The sequence below is a fragment of the Centruroides vittatus genome, unplaced genomic scaffold (genome assembly GCF_030686945.1).
Source record: "Centruroides vittatus isolate TY-2023 unplaced genomic scaffold, ASM3068694v2 contig_3092, whole genome shotgun sequence".
Classification (NCBI taxonomy): Eukaryota; Metazoa; Arthropoda; class Arachnida; order Scorpiones; family Buthidae; genus Centruroides; species Centruroides vittatus.
Window position 1 is genome coordinate 148,948 of NW_027121990.1, and position 16,994 is coordinate 165,941.

A 16,994-nucleotide genomic window follows, 5' to 3' on the forward strand; every position below is an offset into this window, starting at 1 on the left:
CTCGATAAGAGTAAATTGAAGTCAGTTTAATCATCAGAACATAGTTGGACGAAGCTACGTTCATCCTCTGCCATTTCACACCGACTTGGGTATTAAACGAGAAATTTTAACTCTGTAAATATACGAAACTAGTTTGTTTGTGTATTTAATACGAGGTTACGCGCAGACATAATAGTTAACAGCCAATTTATAAAGAGAAAAATCCATAAAAGTGTACTACTGTACGCATTTTCAATAGCTTATAACAAAGTAAATACTGTAAATAGACTAATCAGATAATAAAACGAACAAATTAAATTGCTAATACTGTATTGGTGTTGATTAATTATATATCAAAGATATTTAAAAATATATTATAAAATTGTAAGACATTAAATAATTCAGTAGTAGTTATAATTGTAATTATAGAATGCTCAATTGAAGCATTTATACTCGGTTTTTAATTATATTTAAATTTTTATATTATTTTTACACAAAATGTATTTAAAATAATCATATTTAAACATATAAATTCGAAATTTATAAAATTTATATTATACTTGAATAATTGATACATAAAAAAAATTAATTTTTTATATACTGTCATGTAGTGTTTGTGTAATTTGCATTTAAATGAGGTCTAAACTTTATAAATTCCGAATTTTATATGTTTAAATACGATTAAAAAATACATAATTTAAGCATTTAAAAATAAATCAAACTTCAAAAAACGTAATATAAAATATTAATTTAAACTTTTTATTTATGAATGTTATATATAAAATAATTATAAAATACGTTAAATTTTAAAATATTTAGGTGATATTTTTTAAAATAATCAATAATATTCAATTACATCAAAAGTTTATTTCAATTAAGATTTATATACAGATTTTTAAAGAACTGGTGGCATATATGTATATATATTTTTTTTAACGAAAATAGCTATAAAATTTATTAAATTTATATAATAATAGTAAATATATAACGAATAAACAAACCAAGGAACATCATATTCTAATCTTTTTAATGTTTTATAAATCAAGTTTCGTTGAAAAACTACGAATAGACAAACAAACATTTTTTCTTTTCCCCGCAAAAAAGAAAAAAAAATAATATATATATATATATATATAATATATATATATTTATATTATTAAAATCAATATTTCAAATATATCTTCCATTTTAAATAATGCATTAAAGAATTTAAATACGGATAATGTTCATTTATGATAAAATTGAAAAATGTATAAATAAATCTAAATTCCTGTAATATATTTCTCAAATGGTTCTGACATTTAGCGTACAGTTTCATTTTCTAGTAAACGTCAAAAGTTAATTTTCAGTAACGTATTATTACTTCTCTCGTTTGAAGCTTACTTGTAATTACGAACAAAATTGGAATCGTGACTGCTTTCGTCTCCAATATAAAATTAAAGATGCGAGACACTGTTCTGTTTGAGGTGGTAGCGCTTTCTGGTGAACGAAACTAGAATTAAGTTTCTATTTCTCATTAAAAACACAAGAAGAAGACAAAGAAATATCAGAAAATTCATTCATACAAGTTGTTACATCCATCACGAATCTCTTCATATAATTGTCATTCCGTCAAGAATAATCCTCGTATTCCAGAAAAGAAAAAAAGAATTTGGTGATTAAACAGGGTGTAACTTTACACCTTATCACGTTCTAAAAATAGTAACAGAATTCTTCCTGTGATATAAATAATAAAAATCAAACTTATTGCAACTAATTTAAATTAATATTGGCAAAACTCAATTATCAGTTTAGAAATGTAATTCTACACCGGAGATTAGTTTGGTAATTATAGATTCGACTAAATCTTATTTTAATTAGATAATGATGACAAAATCCCCTTTTGAATGGTTGATAACAGTTCGATGTCTGACAATGCTAAAGTCAAACCGCATCATTAATTTTACGATTGAGATGAGATCGTGTCGTATAATTTACATTCGATATTATTTTTTTCTTATATACATATATATAGTTTTCTATGAAATTTTCGGTATACAATTGATTAAAGTGTTTTGTTATACATTTGTGGGACTATAAAGTGGGTATATATCATCGTGTGTGGTCGTTAAGAGAGAGAGAGAATCCCTCCGGGTTGTCGAGTTAAATAAACGTTTCCAATTAATGATAGGGATAGAGTAAATTAGCAGCCAGGCATGGTAGTGTTAGGTCCCTTGTGTTTATATCTCACCGGTTGAACCGCACGCAACAGACAAATTCAAGAATCTCCTTTGTGTACTATGAGTTAGTAAAACCATCATTTCGTGATCGCATTCTCCGCTCTTTCGGTATGTTTTTTTGTATTTTCATTTTTTAAATTTATATATCTGCTTGATGGTACTGGATATTTGCCAACCTATAATATAGAATTAATGTCTTTTTTTAACTACTTAAATTATACCAGAAGAATATTTGTTACATTCGCAAAACAGGAATAAAAACTAAAAAAAACTTTTATAACAAGTAACACGACCAGAAAAGTATTATATTCTAAATAATTATATGGATGTACGTGTAATTTAACGTAAAAAAAAAAAGAAAATCGAATTTTTATATATGTTAAAATTAATTCACGGTAAAATATTTTAATATAAATAACAATTTACCGTTTAATTAAATGAGCATTAATATTAATTTTTAAAGATTTATTATTTTAAAATTTAGATTGTTGCTTTAAATAAGATATTAGATTTCGAAGATAGTACACGTTTTATACAGGAAACTACATATTTTTAGGTGTAAATTAATAAGAAAAAACATTTTAAACACGAAATTGTATATGTTCCTGAGATGAGAAAATCAAAATTGTTCTCAGCTGGAGAGAAACTTTGGTGGAAAATTTAATTTTTTCTTCTTCTTCTTTATGGTTCAAAATAACGTAAAAATATTTAGATGCATCATCATTAATTCATATAAAAAATTGATGGATTCAGTTTATATCCAGATAAATCCAATTTTAGATCCAGGGATCGATCTAGAAAGGAGCGATAAGGGCGATCGACCCTTGAGATTTTTTTATTGTTAACACCAACTTCATTATCTCTTTCGAATGAAATGTTTATATTTTATTATTTATAATCACTTTTAAAAATTTTGTTACATTTTTTTTTAAATGCTGTTAAGTAATTATTAAAGCGATAAAACTTGTATATATTGTCTACACGAATTAAAAATCTCTCCCAAGATTTGCCCTGAATCGTCCATTGAGTTTGTCGAATATTTTTGTAGTTTACTTAATTATATGTATAAAAACATACTTATTTTTGTTATATTCGACAATTTTAAAATGTTTAGCAAATAAAATATGAAATGCCTAGAAGACTAAAGCGAAATGGAAAGATGAAACTTTAAAAATATCGCCGGCGAATGATTGATAATTGTCAAAAGATTGTACAAATTTGTACTTTCTCTTGCCTTCAGATACATCTATAATGGCCATTACTTAGTTTCTTAAAATGCCTAAAGGTCTGTCAGTTTTAAATGCAAGCGCAGCTAAATTTATATTTTATATATTTCTATAAAGTTTTGAAAATTTTATATTTCTGCTTCGATAAAATTTCGAAAACTTGTATTGAAATATTGCAAATGACTAAAATTATTTTTCAAACAAATTTTTATATATTTATGTTTCAATTTTAATATATAAAAACTATAAAATCAACTAACTTTAGTCTTTGTTTTACGTAATAGCAAACATACATACGTACAGAGGCGGATTATGACCTTCCTGGCATCTAGGCACAGAAGATTGGGGGCCTCTGCATGATTTTACGACTTCATAAATTACTAATGGCTAATTGTAGTTATAGAATTATTTATAAATCAACGGTAAAATGCTTCGATTTTTCCCAATTTTGGGCCCCCAGACTCGGGATTCCTAGACGTACAGTACCTATTGGACAATGTGATATTGATACATATATATATCAATACGTGTAAGCTTATGCCTACACGTACAATGTGCACGTAGATATACTGTTCCTGTACATTAATGGTACATTATATCGTAAGCAAAAGAGATATTTGCCTAGGATCACAAGTGAATTTCAGTTGACTCTCTAACTAGTAATACAGTCATTTATTATATAATATATACCGGTATATTACTTGTTATTGCTTTATAGTAAGTGTTACTACTACAAATTAAAGGTATATTTTTTTAAAAACATATCCAGTATTTAAATATAGGATGTATGGCAGGTGGGTTTACTAAATTTATCATTTCTAGGGCCCCAGATCGATGGTGTGTGTATGAGATATGTAGTATATACATATATAATGTTTAACATACACACAAAATATTGTGTTATGTATTGTAATTTGCATTATATGTATTTAAATATATATATTTCTATTTATTTTTAATGTATATATACATATATATTTAAGTTAAACCAGATGTCATTTACTTATTTACTTTTCTATCAGCATCAGCATCTATATTATTGCATTTAAAAGTAATTATTGAAAGTAAAAGAAAAAGAAATTTATCATTAAATAAATAAAACGACTTTTAATCAGTAAATGTTTTCGATAATGTATTATTTATCCACAAATAATTTACTTCTGATATAAAATTTCTTAAAAGCAATTTGCCAATTAATGTCATAATTACATTAATTGATGTTTTGCTCTTCTAAAAATAAAGTCTAAGTTAAAAGAAAGTTCGCATTATTGATTAAATAATGTATTTTCGAAAACATAAACTGATTAAAAGTATTTTTCTATTACTCTCTCTCCATTTTGTAAAAACAACTGAATTTCAATTTACTTTCTTTAATCATTGCACAAAAGAATATTATAATTATAGTCTTATGCATTTCTTTTTCAATGGATAATTTCTTTCCTGGCGTATACTTTATTGTAAAAATGTATATTAAAACCATTTAGAGAGTCGGGGGGTCTCTTAGTTTTGTAAATAAATAAATGAAGAAAAATCAAATACGTACAGGAAGAATGTTTTAATATAGTAAATGCACTTATACACATGTAACTTATCCGCAGTGCTAGCAGCTACATCCAGTGGTAGAGGGTAAATGTAGATTTGCACGTTCTAATTCGACCCCCCCCCTTAATATCAGTTATATTACCGCATACAATTATTTGAGTATGAAGGAAAAAAGTGGCTATTTGATCACTACTTACTATCACTCTGGATGATTAATAAAAGAAATTTTTAGATTAGAAATGGCTTTTATTTTATACCGTATTTGATTTATGTTTCAACGTTAATACTAGCGAAGAAATTAAATTATCCGTTTAAATTATATCGCTGTAATAAACAGAAAATTTCGCTTTTCAGCAGTAGACTACATTTAAAGTATTAGTTCACGTCTAATTAAGCATTTAGTTGTAAACATAACGATAATTACATATCGAAACATTTTAATACATCATTCATCTTCAAAGTGTTATGAACATCCCTTCAATATTCTTCGCCACTTCATCTATTTAATAATTTATACGTTTGTCATTATTAATTGAATAATAATAAAGAATTCTAAGCAACATTTTTATTAATATTACTTTTTTCACACATAAATTAAACTAATTATTTCAGCTAAGAAACTTCTCTTTAGTACAGAAATCAATATCGTGCAAATACCTACCGTAAGAGAAAGAAATATCTGTTACAAGGATGTGAGAGAAATAAAAGAATTAGGGGAAATAAATACATGCTACACCGCATAAGGGAGTGCAAGGGGCTTAAATAAAGAAAGAAATAACGAAGTACAGGATAAAAATTTGAACGTGACAAATACACAGCCGTGTTCGCACGTTCTAATTCGGTCCCTCTAATTACCCTACTAGCATAATAAACATAAAAATGTCAAGTGAAAAAGTAATTCTAGCGAATCAAAAATTAAATCAATAATTTAAATAATTTATTTAACTAAAATACCGGTATTTAAATTATAAATATAACACCTGAGACGTGTTGTTTTGTTTTCTTTTTTTTTTTTAATGTTATAAAACTCAAAATAAAAAAATTGTATTATTAAATAATTTATATTAAATTATTTTATATATATTCTAAATTCGAGAAAACTTTTAGAAATTTGAAATTAAACAATTTTAGTTAATAAGAGTTGGTTGCTTATATGACTACCCCTGGGATAGTCAAACTAATGAGTGCCCAAGGCAATGATATTGCGTGTGTCAAAAGCTAAAATATCTTGATAAAATGATATACTGTACTAATAAAATTTACGTATATTATCGAAACAATTTTACTATATAATAATCTATTAATATATTTCTGTTAAATTAATAATATAACAGAGAATAATTTGTATTAAAATGTTTAGAATTATACGAGAATTCAGACAAAAAAATTTACAGATTTTTTATAAAATAGCAATAACGATAAACATTAAAAAAAAAAACTTAGAAAATTAATTTAAAAAATTTTTTTTAATTGTAATAATTTTTCAACAAAAATATGATTTACAGTAATTGACTTCTGAAGAATTAACTTAAATTTTAGAAAAAAATCAATTGTAATAAGAGCATTCTTATTTAAATCTTTCTATTCATTTTAATTAGAATATTTTAAATTAAAATTTATATAATATATATATATATATATATATATATACACTTATGAATAATAATAATAAATTGAAAAATTTAAAAGAAAAATATGATAACGATAATAATTTGTATCTGTCTAACGGTTTAATTATGTCTTTTTTTAAAAAAAAGCTGGGCCTTTTTTTTAGTATTTTCATTTCAAAATTAAATTAATTCCATTGAAGTAAATTAAATCAGATTCTAGTAATACGATTATATTTTTAGTATTCTCTGAACTGAGCCAGAAAATTAATTCTGATGAATTTTCCCTATATATATTTTTTTCCTTTATTCTTTGTTTTTAATCGAATGAATCTGCTTAAGGTTCGTAAACAAAGAATCAAAACTAAAACAGAAAGATAATAAATCAAACAATCGGTTGATTAAATTTCAAAAATACTTAATGCTAAAATTGTCTTAGACCAAACTTTTTTTAAATTTCAAACTCTAAAAACTTTAATCACTTCCCCCCCCCCATTGGAATGAATTCAAAGTTTAAAAATATTTATTTATTTATTTATTTAATTATTATTTAAACTTGCAAATATAATATGAAAATACTGTATCTAAATATATTTATATTAACTCCCTATTTTCTGTTACTAATATTGTAAGGTAGATTAGATACGTTAATAATAATCAATGAAAGAATTGATGTGGGCACCATACATGGTACTGTACATATTAAATGTATATGCTTGTAAAGTCGTTTTTCAATAATGGTGAATGAAGGGGAGTGATAGGATAAGGCAACGCAACACGAGAGATCTGCTAAGGGGAGTGTCTCCCGGGAGGACTTCCAATAGAAAACTGGACGCTATTTAGGTGTTAAACACGTGAAGAAACCCCCCCCCCCCAAAAAAACACGTGGCCAACCTGTCAGACGTGATTCCATGACCAACTACTATTCGGTTTTAGGTTGTATTATACGGGCGATCTACCTCCCGGGAGGCCTTTTATTAGAAACTGGCTCCTATTTAGAGGTTACTAAGGTGGAAAAAAACCTGGAAAACTCCATTTGGCCAGCTCATTGGCGAGGTGCAAACCCATGACCAAGTTCAGTAGTTTTATACACTTCATGGGCGTATTTGGTATCCATTAATAGTGAATGTATTACATTGATAAGATATATAAATATTATCTAGAAACTAAGTCAAATTGTCTCAAAATACATAAAATTATTATTCAATTTTAAAACAATATCTTATTTTTGCTGCTTAACATTGTAAATTATGCAAAACTAGATTGCAAATATTGCAAAAAGTAGAGAGATAAAACAAATAAAAGACTTCTGATAACAACTTTTTAATCGCTTTAATTATCGTTTAAATTAATTTGTTATAGCCTATTAGTTAAAAATAAATTCATAAATGAACAACGGTGCTTTAATTGAACGCTGTTCATATAAAATATGACATTTACAATCTGTAATTCTTCAAATGTTTAAATGAAAATTAAGTTAGTAGTCTTTAGTAAACAATTTGTTCTGAAAGTGTAATTATCTCTTGTGGCGGTGTGGGATTTAAATAGTCGAGTGTGAATCTTGATTTCCAGCAGTGTTTGTTTAAGTACAATTGCTGAACTTTTCTCTCTAACTTTACAAAAGCATTTAAATCTTTAAATGATATATTTGAAGAAGGGTTCGCGGATGAAATGCGGTTCAAATAATTTTTTTTTTTTTTTAAATCCGCAGTTTATATACTATTTTCATTTAAAATATTGTTCTTTTCGTCCTGTCAGAACTAAGAGGGCCTTTTTTCCATGCCCATCATGAGTTCAGCTAGGTCCACAATGGGACGACTGTGTGAGAAACGGGCCCAACGTATCTAGATGGACTATCCTCGAAGAATTCTTGGGATTTTTAGTCCCGTGCAGATTCGATTACGAATTCTCCAGAGCGATAGGGTGCCACCTTAGCCGCTCGACCATTCATTTGAGATGAGGGACGGAGCCCGATATGACTGGAACAAAATGCCTATAAAAATTTTTTGGGGTATTCCACCCATATTCGATCTCGGACATCCCAAAGCGGTAGATTGAATTTAATTTGAATTTAGCGGCATGAATTTAATCTGAAAGCTGATTACTCCAGAATTTCAAGTCTAAGAATTTATTATCTCATGGAGCATATCTGTTTTGATGGAAGTTGTTAAAATACCAGTTAAAATCTTCTGGAGTACTCTGGTTAAAGTTTGGATTGGTTCAGAAATTTTATTGAGTGGTTAACTCAGATAAATTGGGCATGTCCTTTGACAACCGGGTGATCGAAGCACCAACTGCGGCAGCTTGCCATTCTTGGGGACCCCATGAATGCCAACGCTATGGAATCGGAATCCGTTTTGTATCCAATAATATTTTAAGTGGTGTCATCCCAAAGTTGAAGGATAAAAATTATTTTTATTCTTCAACTTTGGTACCAATGGCACAAAATTCATAAGCGATCTATCTTGAATAAGTCCTTGTCTCCGCTGTGGACCCGACAATAGTGGGCATGAAAAAAGGTTCTCTTTGTACTTACAAAGTGAAAATAGTGTTTTTAAAATAAGCGTATTTTGAAATTTGTATCAAAATATAGCTAATTTTTACGTTTTATTTTACTTAAAAGTGATTATTTAAAATTTTTTGTTTATATGACGAATTGCTTCAACATTGCCAATTTTGAGCTATACCCGCAATGGCATAGATTCGTTCAAAATGAACAAAGTGGAAACGCTATATTTTAAACTAGCAAAAAGAATTATAAGGATCGGGTTCGAATTCCACCCGAATTGCTTGTAACGATAAACAGAAGCTTTATCGTTACAGGTCGATTTATTAATCTGTTAAATAATATTTTATAGTATATAGCTAAATAGATTACGTGGATATTTAGTGAGCGACTATTGACAAAGATTACTTTTTAAAATACTTTACATAAGAATGATAGGATTCTTAAAAGTTTTAAAAAATTTCTGTAACAATATTCTTGTATACAAAATATTTATATATAATTTATATAACGATTATTATTATCTTTTTTATTTTCCCGGCTTTGTTATTATAACAAAGGGAAAGTGTAAAAAATTGTCCCCAAGATTATTTTACATTTTTGGATTCAGGGGACCTTGAAACCTCTAGAAATGCAAAAAATTTCGGGTGTTTTTTTTACTATGTGTATGGATGTGTGTGTGGGGGGAGGAGCACGATTTTGTTCACCCTCTTTGAAGCTTAATAACTCTTGTTTTTGTAGAAAATTTTCTGAAATTTTGCAGGACGGTTTGTGTGTTAGGTGAATTGATGCTATAAAATTTTGTTGGTTAAAGGTCGAAGGGGTTGGAAATAGAGGGGGTCGTGTGTCATATTTCGATTAGTGTCGGACTTAATGACGATTTTACTCGTTATTAGCATTTACAATTTTTTTATAAAACCCATCCCTACCCTCAAAATTAAGCCTTTTGCCATTTTATAATAATTAAAAATATAAAACTTTTTAAAAATAAAATATCATAACAGATGGCGGTTTATTTTAAATTTTAAATGTTGCCGGGAAAGTTAAGCAACTCGTTGACGGATATTTTTTTACAAATTAATGATAATTTTATAATAGAATTCATTAAATTTATTATTCATGTTTAATAATTTATTATTATTTCATTATATTGGTTTTTACTTGAATTTAACCCAGCGAATATATAAGGATATTCTTACCACGTGTGGGTTTGGAGGCTCCTCCCATTTGGTAATTGAAATTGAAAACTATTAATGCTGTTTAAAAAATGTTCATGTTAAATGTTAATTAATATTGTTTTTTTTAAATGTTTTATTCCATATATCTGCGTTATAAAAATTAATAAACTAATGTGAGTTTTAAAATCATTTACAGAATATTGGCAGGAGCCTGGCATGCTTCTAAGTGACAAGCAGCTAAGTAACAAGACAATGACATAGTTTGTTTCATATGAAATGGGCCTGCACACTTAGCTGCCTGCCACCTAAGCAGCTGAGCATTTGTAGTGTGGCATCCTTGAAACTCAGTCTTAACATATTAACATGTGACAATTTGCTTTGAGCATTGAGAAAGAAAATTTCTTAACTATGCCAATTAAAAACCTAGAGGTTTGTAATTGTAAGGCATTTTAATTGTAAGACCTTACAATTAAAATTATTGTGGCATAATTGTCAACATAATTGTCAACATAAAGTTCTAAACATTTTTTTTTCGCAAGATTTTTTAATTTTAAGTTTGTCTAAAAATGCATACAGGCTACAGTATGCAGGCTACAGTATACAGGCTAGTTAAAAACTGCCTGTACACTAGACAGTTTTTAACTTGCACGCATAGTGTTTTGAGTAAAAGTTACTTTTAGAAAACTAGATATTTAATTAGATTATTTGAACAACAATAAACCATGTATAAAGTATTTATTATTATTTATTCATTACCATTAATTTAAAAAAGACTTTAGTAATCAATTAATTGTAGTTTTTAAACTACTATTTGTATATTGTTAAATACATTATATAAAATAAGTCTTACACTTAAATCAATTTATTTTTTGAATGAGTTCCACTGTTGTAAAAACAAAAACTTATTGTAAATAAGAAAGATAATTTTCAATTTTTAAATATATTCAAAAAATATTTCTGTGGTAAATTTATTGAAAAGCTAAATAAAGGATATTAATGTCACTGATAAATTATTCTGTTAGCTTGTTACTGATCTCGGTAAATATTGTCATTTTATAAACAAATACCTAGGTACAGCATGGCATCTGTTACATTCATCAATCAGATGTTCATAAGCAATCTGCATTCCATTTACTTTATTTACATGTACTTTATACATCAATTACTGTAAATAGAAGCCTAAACTAATTTCTGCAAGATTAACAATATGAATATTTACTTCATTAATATTCAGATAGATCTAATTGGCAATTATTTTAAAAGTAAATAATCAAAATTGTTTTTTTTATTCTTAAAACAGCCTAAATTTATAATTTATTATTTTTTAATCAATTTTAGGACCTCGAGGTAAAAGGGGAAAAAGAGGAAGTAAAGGTGAACCCGGTTCTCCAGTAAGTTGATTTTAAATTAAATTAATATAGGTTATTTTATTATTAACATTATAGGTTACTTTATAGAACAAATATATTTAAATTTATAAATAACAAATTCCATTTTCTTGATCATTTTATTTGAAATATTTATAGAAAGTATATGTATAGATCAAATACTTTATAAAAAGTATTATTTGATCTATATTTTCTATATCACAATTATGTATTTAATATAATTATATGAAAAATTATATTAAATATTTAACTGTGTTGATTTTCTGTAGACATTGGATTTAATTGTAAATAATTGAACAATCCTGCTTGGAATTAAATGGAGAATGAACACAACGTAATAACCGGTTCAATAATCATTACATACACTTAATAGATATTTATTTTAACAGTAATTTATAACTTCAATGTTTTGTTTACAAGTATTAAAACAACATTTATATAATTTATGATATAAATAATCCATAAATTATGTGAACACCTTAAGGGAAGGGAAGGGACAGAAAAATATATTATTATACACAACAGGGATGAAGGAGACTGATCGAAAATGGTCTCAAAAACTAATTGTAATTAATGGACAGCTCCTATGATATGTAATGTTTTGTTTAAAAAATATATATATTATAAATGATTATATAATAACAATGGTATAAAATACAGTAGAGAGTCGTTAATCTGAACCCCGGTTATCCGAATGATTTTCAGTCAGACTGTGTTGTGCTGAATCGAACGTTTTGGATACTAGATTTACTTCTAAAGTATAATTTTCATGTTTTTATATTCTTCAATATATTTATTTTGTTTGTACAAAATAAAGAAATAATTTTTAACGATACAATAGCCTCGATTATTATTATAAAAATTTTCGTTAGGCTTAGAATCAATGAAAATTTAACACAAAGTGACACGCAATGGAGAAAAATTTGAACATCGGACAGGTTAATATATTTTTTCATACATAATCGGTTATCCGAACAACCCCAGTCCCCAATTGATTCGGATTAACGACTCTCTACTGTATTATAGAAATATGGTCATATTAATTTATGCATTATAGGATTACCAATAAGTCCATGCTCACCAGTAGCTGAGCGGTTCTGTCACTAAACACCGGGAGTTCGGTTGCGGGTTTGTACCATGCTCGGACTGGCTGGCCACGTGGAGTTTTCTCCACGTTTGTAACACCTGAATAGGGGCCAGTTTCCCTTACAAGACCTCTCGGAAGGCATTTCTCCTCGCGTAACATCACGCCCCAGAGAAGGCAACGGGAAACCACTCTGGATGTAACTTCCCTCGGCGCATTACTAACTACTTACTAACCTATGCCAGGTGTTCGCTGACATCAGGAATCTGATATGGCATACAAAGAAGAATAAGTCCATGCAGTTTTTGTTGATAAATGGTGATAGACATTATGAAAAGTAACAAACTTAATTTCAAATTTTGAAAGCTTGACTTTAGTAATCATAATCATTATTTTGTAATTCAGCAATCATTTGGCTTTAATATATATAATGGGATTCAGATGTTTAAGCTTGTAACTGTTTGAAATTGGCATTTCAATCTTACAAAAAAGAATAAAAATTGGTTGTGTTTTGTGTGTTGTCAATTGAAATATGGATAAACAAAACATTTTCAGCATATTATGCTTTTTTTTAAAAAAAGGCAAAAACACAGTATAAACCTATAAAAATATATATGCAATGTATGATAAAGATGCCTTGAAACATGTGTGCCAGAAATAGTTTGTGAGATTTTGTTCTGTCCAAGATACACCATGCTCAGGCCAGCCACTAGAGATTGGCACTGACAAAACGAAGAAGCTAATTGGCACTACTCCCCTCTCCATACTATATGACATGGGAGATTGCAAGCATTCTCCAAATATTGAAATTGAGCAAGGAAAACATCTACATCAAGTTTGCTATGTTAGCAAGATCAATGTTTGGGTTCCACATGAACTGTCTGAAGCAAACTGCTTAGAATGCATTTCCATCAGTGATTCACTAAGAAAGTATGAAGAGAAATTCATTTCTGAAGCAGATGATAATGGGCAATGAAAATAGATCATGTACAATAATGTAAAGACGTGGTTCTCAATCTTTTTGAAGTTGAAGAACACTAAACTTTGACATTTTTTTCTGCAGAAAATTTACAATACGTCAGCTTTAATACAGGAGGTGGCAAACCTTTTTGAAATCAAGAGCACATCTCGGTCTAGTATATGACATTATTGGCATTTGCTGATTACATTTCCATACAAAAATTATTTTACATTGTATTGATTTTTTGTTTGCAACAATTTTTAATTGTATATTTGATTTTTTCACGGAACACTTGAAGTGGCTTCATGGAGCACCCACGTTCCGCAGACCACAGACAAACCACGGACAAGATGTAAAGCACAAACAACCATGGAGACTGAATGGTGAACCACCACAAACCACATTAAAGTCAGTGCTCCACCCAATGCAAGATCATAAAGGGACTGGAAGGGTGTTGTGTTCTATGAGCTGCTTCTGAAGAACAGATCAATCAATTCAGATCTGTATTTTGGCCAACTGACAAATTGGATACAGCTATCTACGAGAAGCATCTGAAATTGGTAAACTGGAAGGGCATCATTTATTGTGACAATGTCAGATTTCACTCATCCTTGCAAATATGGCAAAAATTATTGGAGCTGTTCTGGGAGGTCTTTCCACATCTTTCATACTCACCAGATATTATCCCTTCTGATTACCACCTGTTTTATTTCCTTCAAAATTCTTTAAATGGACAGTGTATTTTTTCAGAGGAAAGCATCAAAACAGAACTTTGAGCAGTTTTTTGTAAAGACAGTAAGTTTTTTTGAGTAAGGAATTACAGAGTTACTCAAAAGATGGCAAAAGATTGTAAATGAAAATGGCCTATATTATGACATAAAAGTTATAAAGATTGCAGTATGCAATATCTTCATGTTTCCAATGTGCAATACTCACTACAGACATGATATTTAAACTTAATATTTAACAGCTCTGGGAGGTTAAACTGTTAGAATTTAGTTTAATGATTATAATTATTAATAAATTTAAATCTAATACTTTTAAAATTTATGAATGTTTTATTACCTCAAACAGGGACCAATTGGACCTCCAGGTAAACCAGGATTTCCAGTAAGTATAACAGAATTCGAAAATATAATAATAAATTCTATACCAAATGAAATTATATATAATAAATTTAATTTTCAAACTAACTTTTCTGTCTTCTTTTTTTTTTAAGGGAGCAATTGGTATTGATGGGCCAAAAGGTGATCCGGTAAGGTTTATTTTTCTGTCTGACACTCTATTTCCTTTCCAATATATATGAATGCTTCAAAGTAAAATATTTTTGAAAATAAATTTTGTTGTTGTAAATGCAGAAATTTTCTTTAATAATGACCCAACCATTTAGCATCACAGAATCTATTCATCATGCATGATATATTTTGACATGTTTTTTGGAATGTTGTATGCTTTAGTATAGAGATTACAATGCATGTTGCTAAAATAGGGACCTATGGGCCTGCCTGGTATGCCTGGTGCAAAAGGCTTAAAAGTAAGTTTTACTTTTGCATGTTTAGCTTTCTGAATTAAGCATTTATAAATTATCTTTAAGCATAGCTTTCAAATTTGTTACTTTTAGCATAGCTTTTTATTATTTTAAATATTCATACATTGCTTTGTTTATAATTTATATATGTATTAAATGAGAACTAAAATATCAATAATTTATTATTATTATTATTATAGAAAGAAAAATTACTTTTAAATTACACAATTATTAATGACATAAGATAAACAATGTATCCAGTTATTTAAATTATCTAGAAAATACATGTGTAATTTATTTATTTTCAAAAGCATTTATATGTACTGTACTATATATATAGATTTTGAAAAGATAATTTAACAAATTTTTTGTGAAATTTTAGCATAAAAAATCTTAGTGGGCATTATTTATTGAATTTATTTTAGATGTATGAAGAAATAAATAACCAGATAATTTATAAAGTTGTAAAGTTACATGACTTTATAAATTATCCCCTTAAAGGAAGTGGGTTAATTTACTCATTCTTATAAGAACATCGTGTGACTTTATGACTTTATGAGTTTATTTTGTTAAATATTCTTATAATAATATTTTGCCACTATATCTGTATTAAGCACTACACACAAAATCAATATCCAGCAAGGAATTACAAAACTATGTATGTAGTTTTGTAGTTTCTTGTTGCACATTGATTTTTGTGTGCAGTGCTTAATGTTGTATTTCATTTGGTTTACATTATTATATTTTAATTGTATCATAAACATACAGGCTATTTAGTGTATTAGATAATGTTTTTTATTTATATGCTCATAAATATTATCTGAAATTTACTTGAAATACAAGGTTGGGAGAAAGCTTGTGTTGCTTTACTGTAGCATAATTTTTTATATCAATAGACAAAAGTTGCATTATGCTTAATATTACATGATCAACAAGTGTTACACTACATTATGTATTGAAAAATTCAGTTATAAAATTAAATAATTACAATTGGCTGTAATAATATGTTTAAAATATTCCTATTCACAAACATTATCCATCTGCTTATTTGAAGAAATCTCAAGAAATCGTCCAACTATCTCAAAAAAGCATATTCTATTGCTATGTGAACTTTAGATAGATCTGATAATATGTAGGTCCTTATTTTAATTTTAATATATGTCAAAAATATAAGAACGCTATATTCTAGTTAGGAAGATTAGTGTTTTAATCAATACTGCTGTTTCTATTAGAAAATACATAATTTTAGAAACTGTACGGTATAGTTCATGCAATTGAATGCATGATATACAGATCACACAGAGGTCTGCAATTATGCAATTGGTAAAAGTATATAATGTCAGTGATTTCACTAGAGAAAAAAAATCATAAGAGATTGTACAGGGTGATTCACTTGAACTGAACACTTACTTTGTTCAATACCTCATGATTTGCGCAGTCTCATTTGAGTAAGATAGTGTAAAACGTACATTGGTCGACTGCTTTGTCATGAAATAAAGAATTGTTTCATTTGTGTTTCATGCTCATATTTATATTTTATACAGAGATATTCCATGTAACAAGTGTTCTGTTTCAAACGAATTCACCTTGAATGTTCTCCTCCTGATGCTCAGAATTTATCTATATGTTAATGCAAGGCTGGCACATGGTAGGCTTTGAGGATTTAATCCCTCTTATTTGGGAAGAATTATAAAATTAAAATAAAATTAGAATTAAACAGTATATTCTATATAACTTATATTTATTTTCTACCAATTCTGTTTCTTTTTAGTCTAA

The 16,994-nt window shown here is 27.8% G+C and overlaps 1 protein-coding gene across 1 annotated transcript in view; it reads left to right on the plus strand.

Moving 5' to 3' along the window:
• Nucleotides 1-15,151, plus strand: part of LOC136973146 (collagen alpha-1(XXIII) chain-like) — a 73,139-nt gene extending 57,988 nt beyond the window's left edge. Inside the window, exons 3-6 of the mRNA XM_067267842.1 lie at nucleotides 11,596-11,648; nucleotides 14,765-14,800; nucleotides 14,910-14,945; nucleotides 15,049-15,151. Of these exons, the coding sequence (XP_067123943.1) occupies nucleotides 11,596-11,648; nucleotides 14,765-14,800; nucleotides 14,910-14,945; nucleotides 15,049-15,108 (185 nt within the window). The 3' untranslated portion in view covers nucleotides 15,109-15,151. The remainder of the gene's footprint in view (nucleotides 1-11,595; nucleotides 11,649-14,764; nucleotides 14,801-14,909; nucleotides 14,946-15,048) is intronic.
• The last annotated feature ends 1,843 nt before the right edge of the window (nucleotides 15,152-16,994 follow it).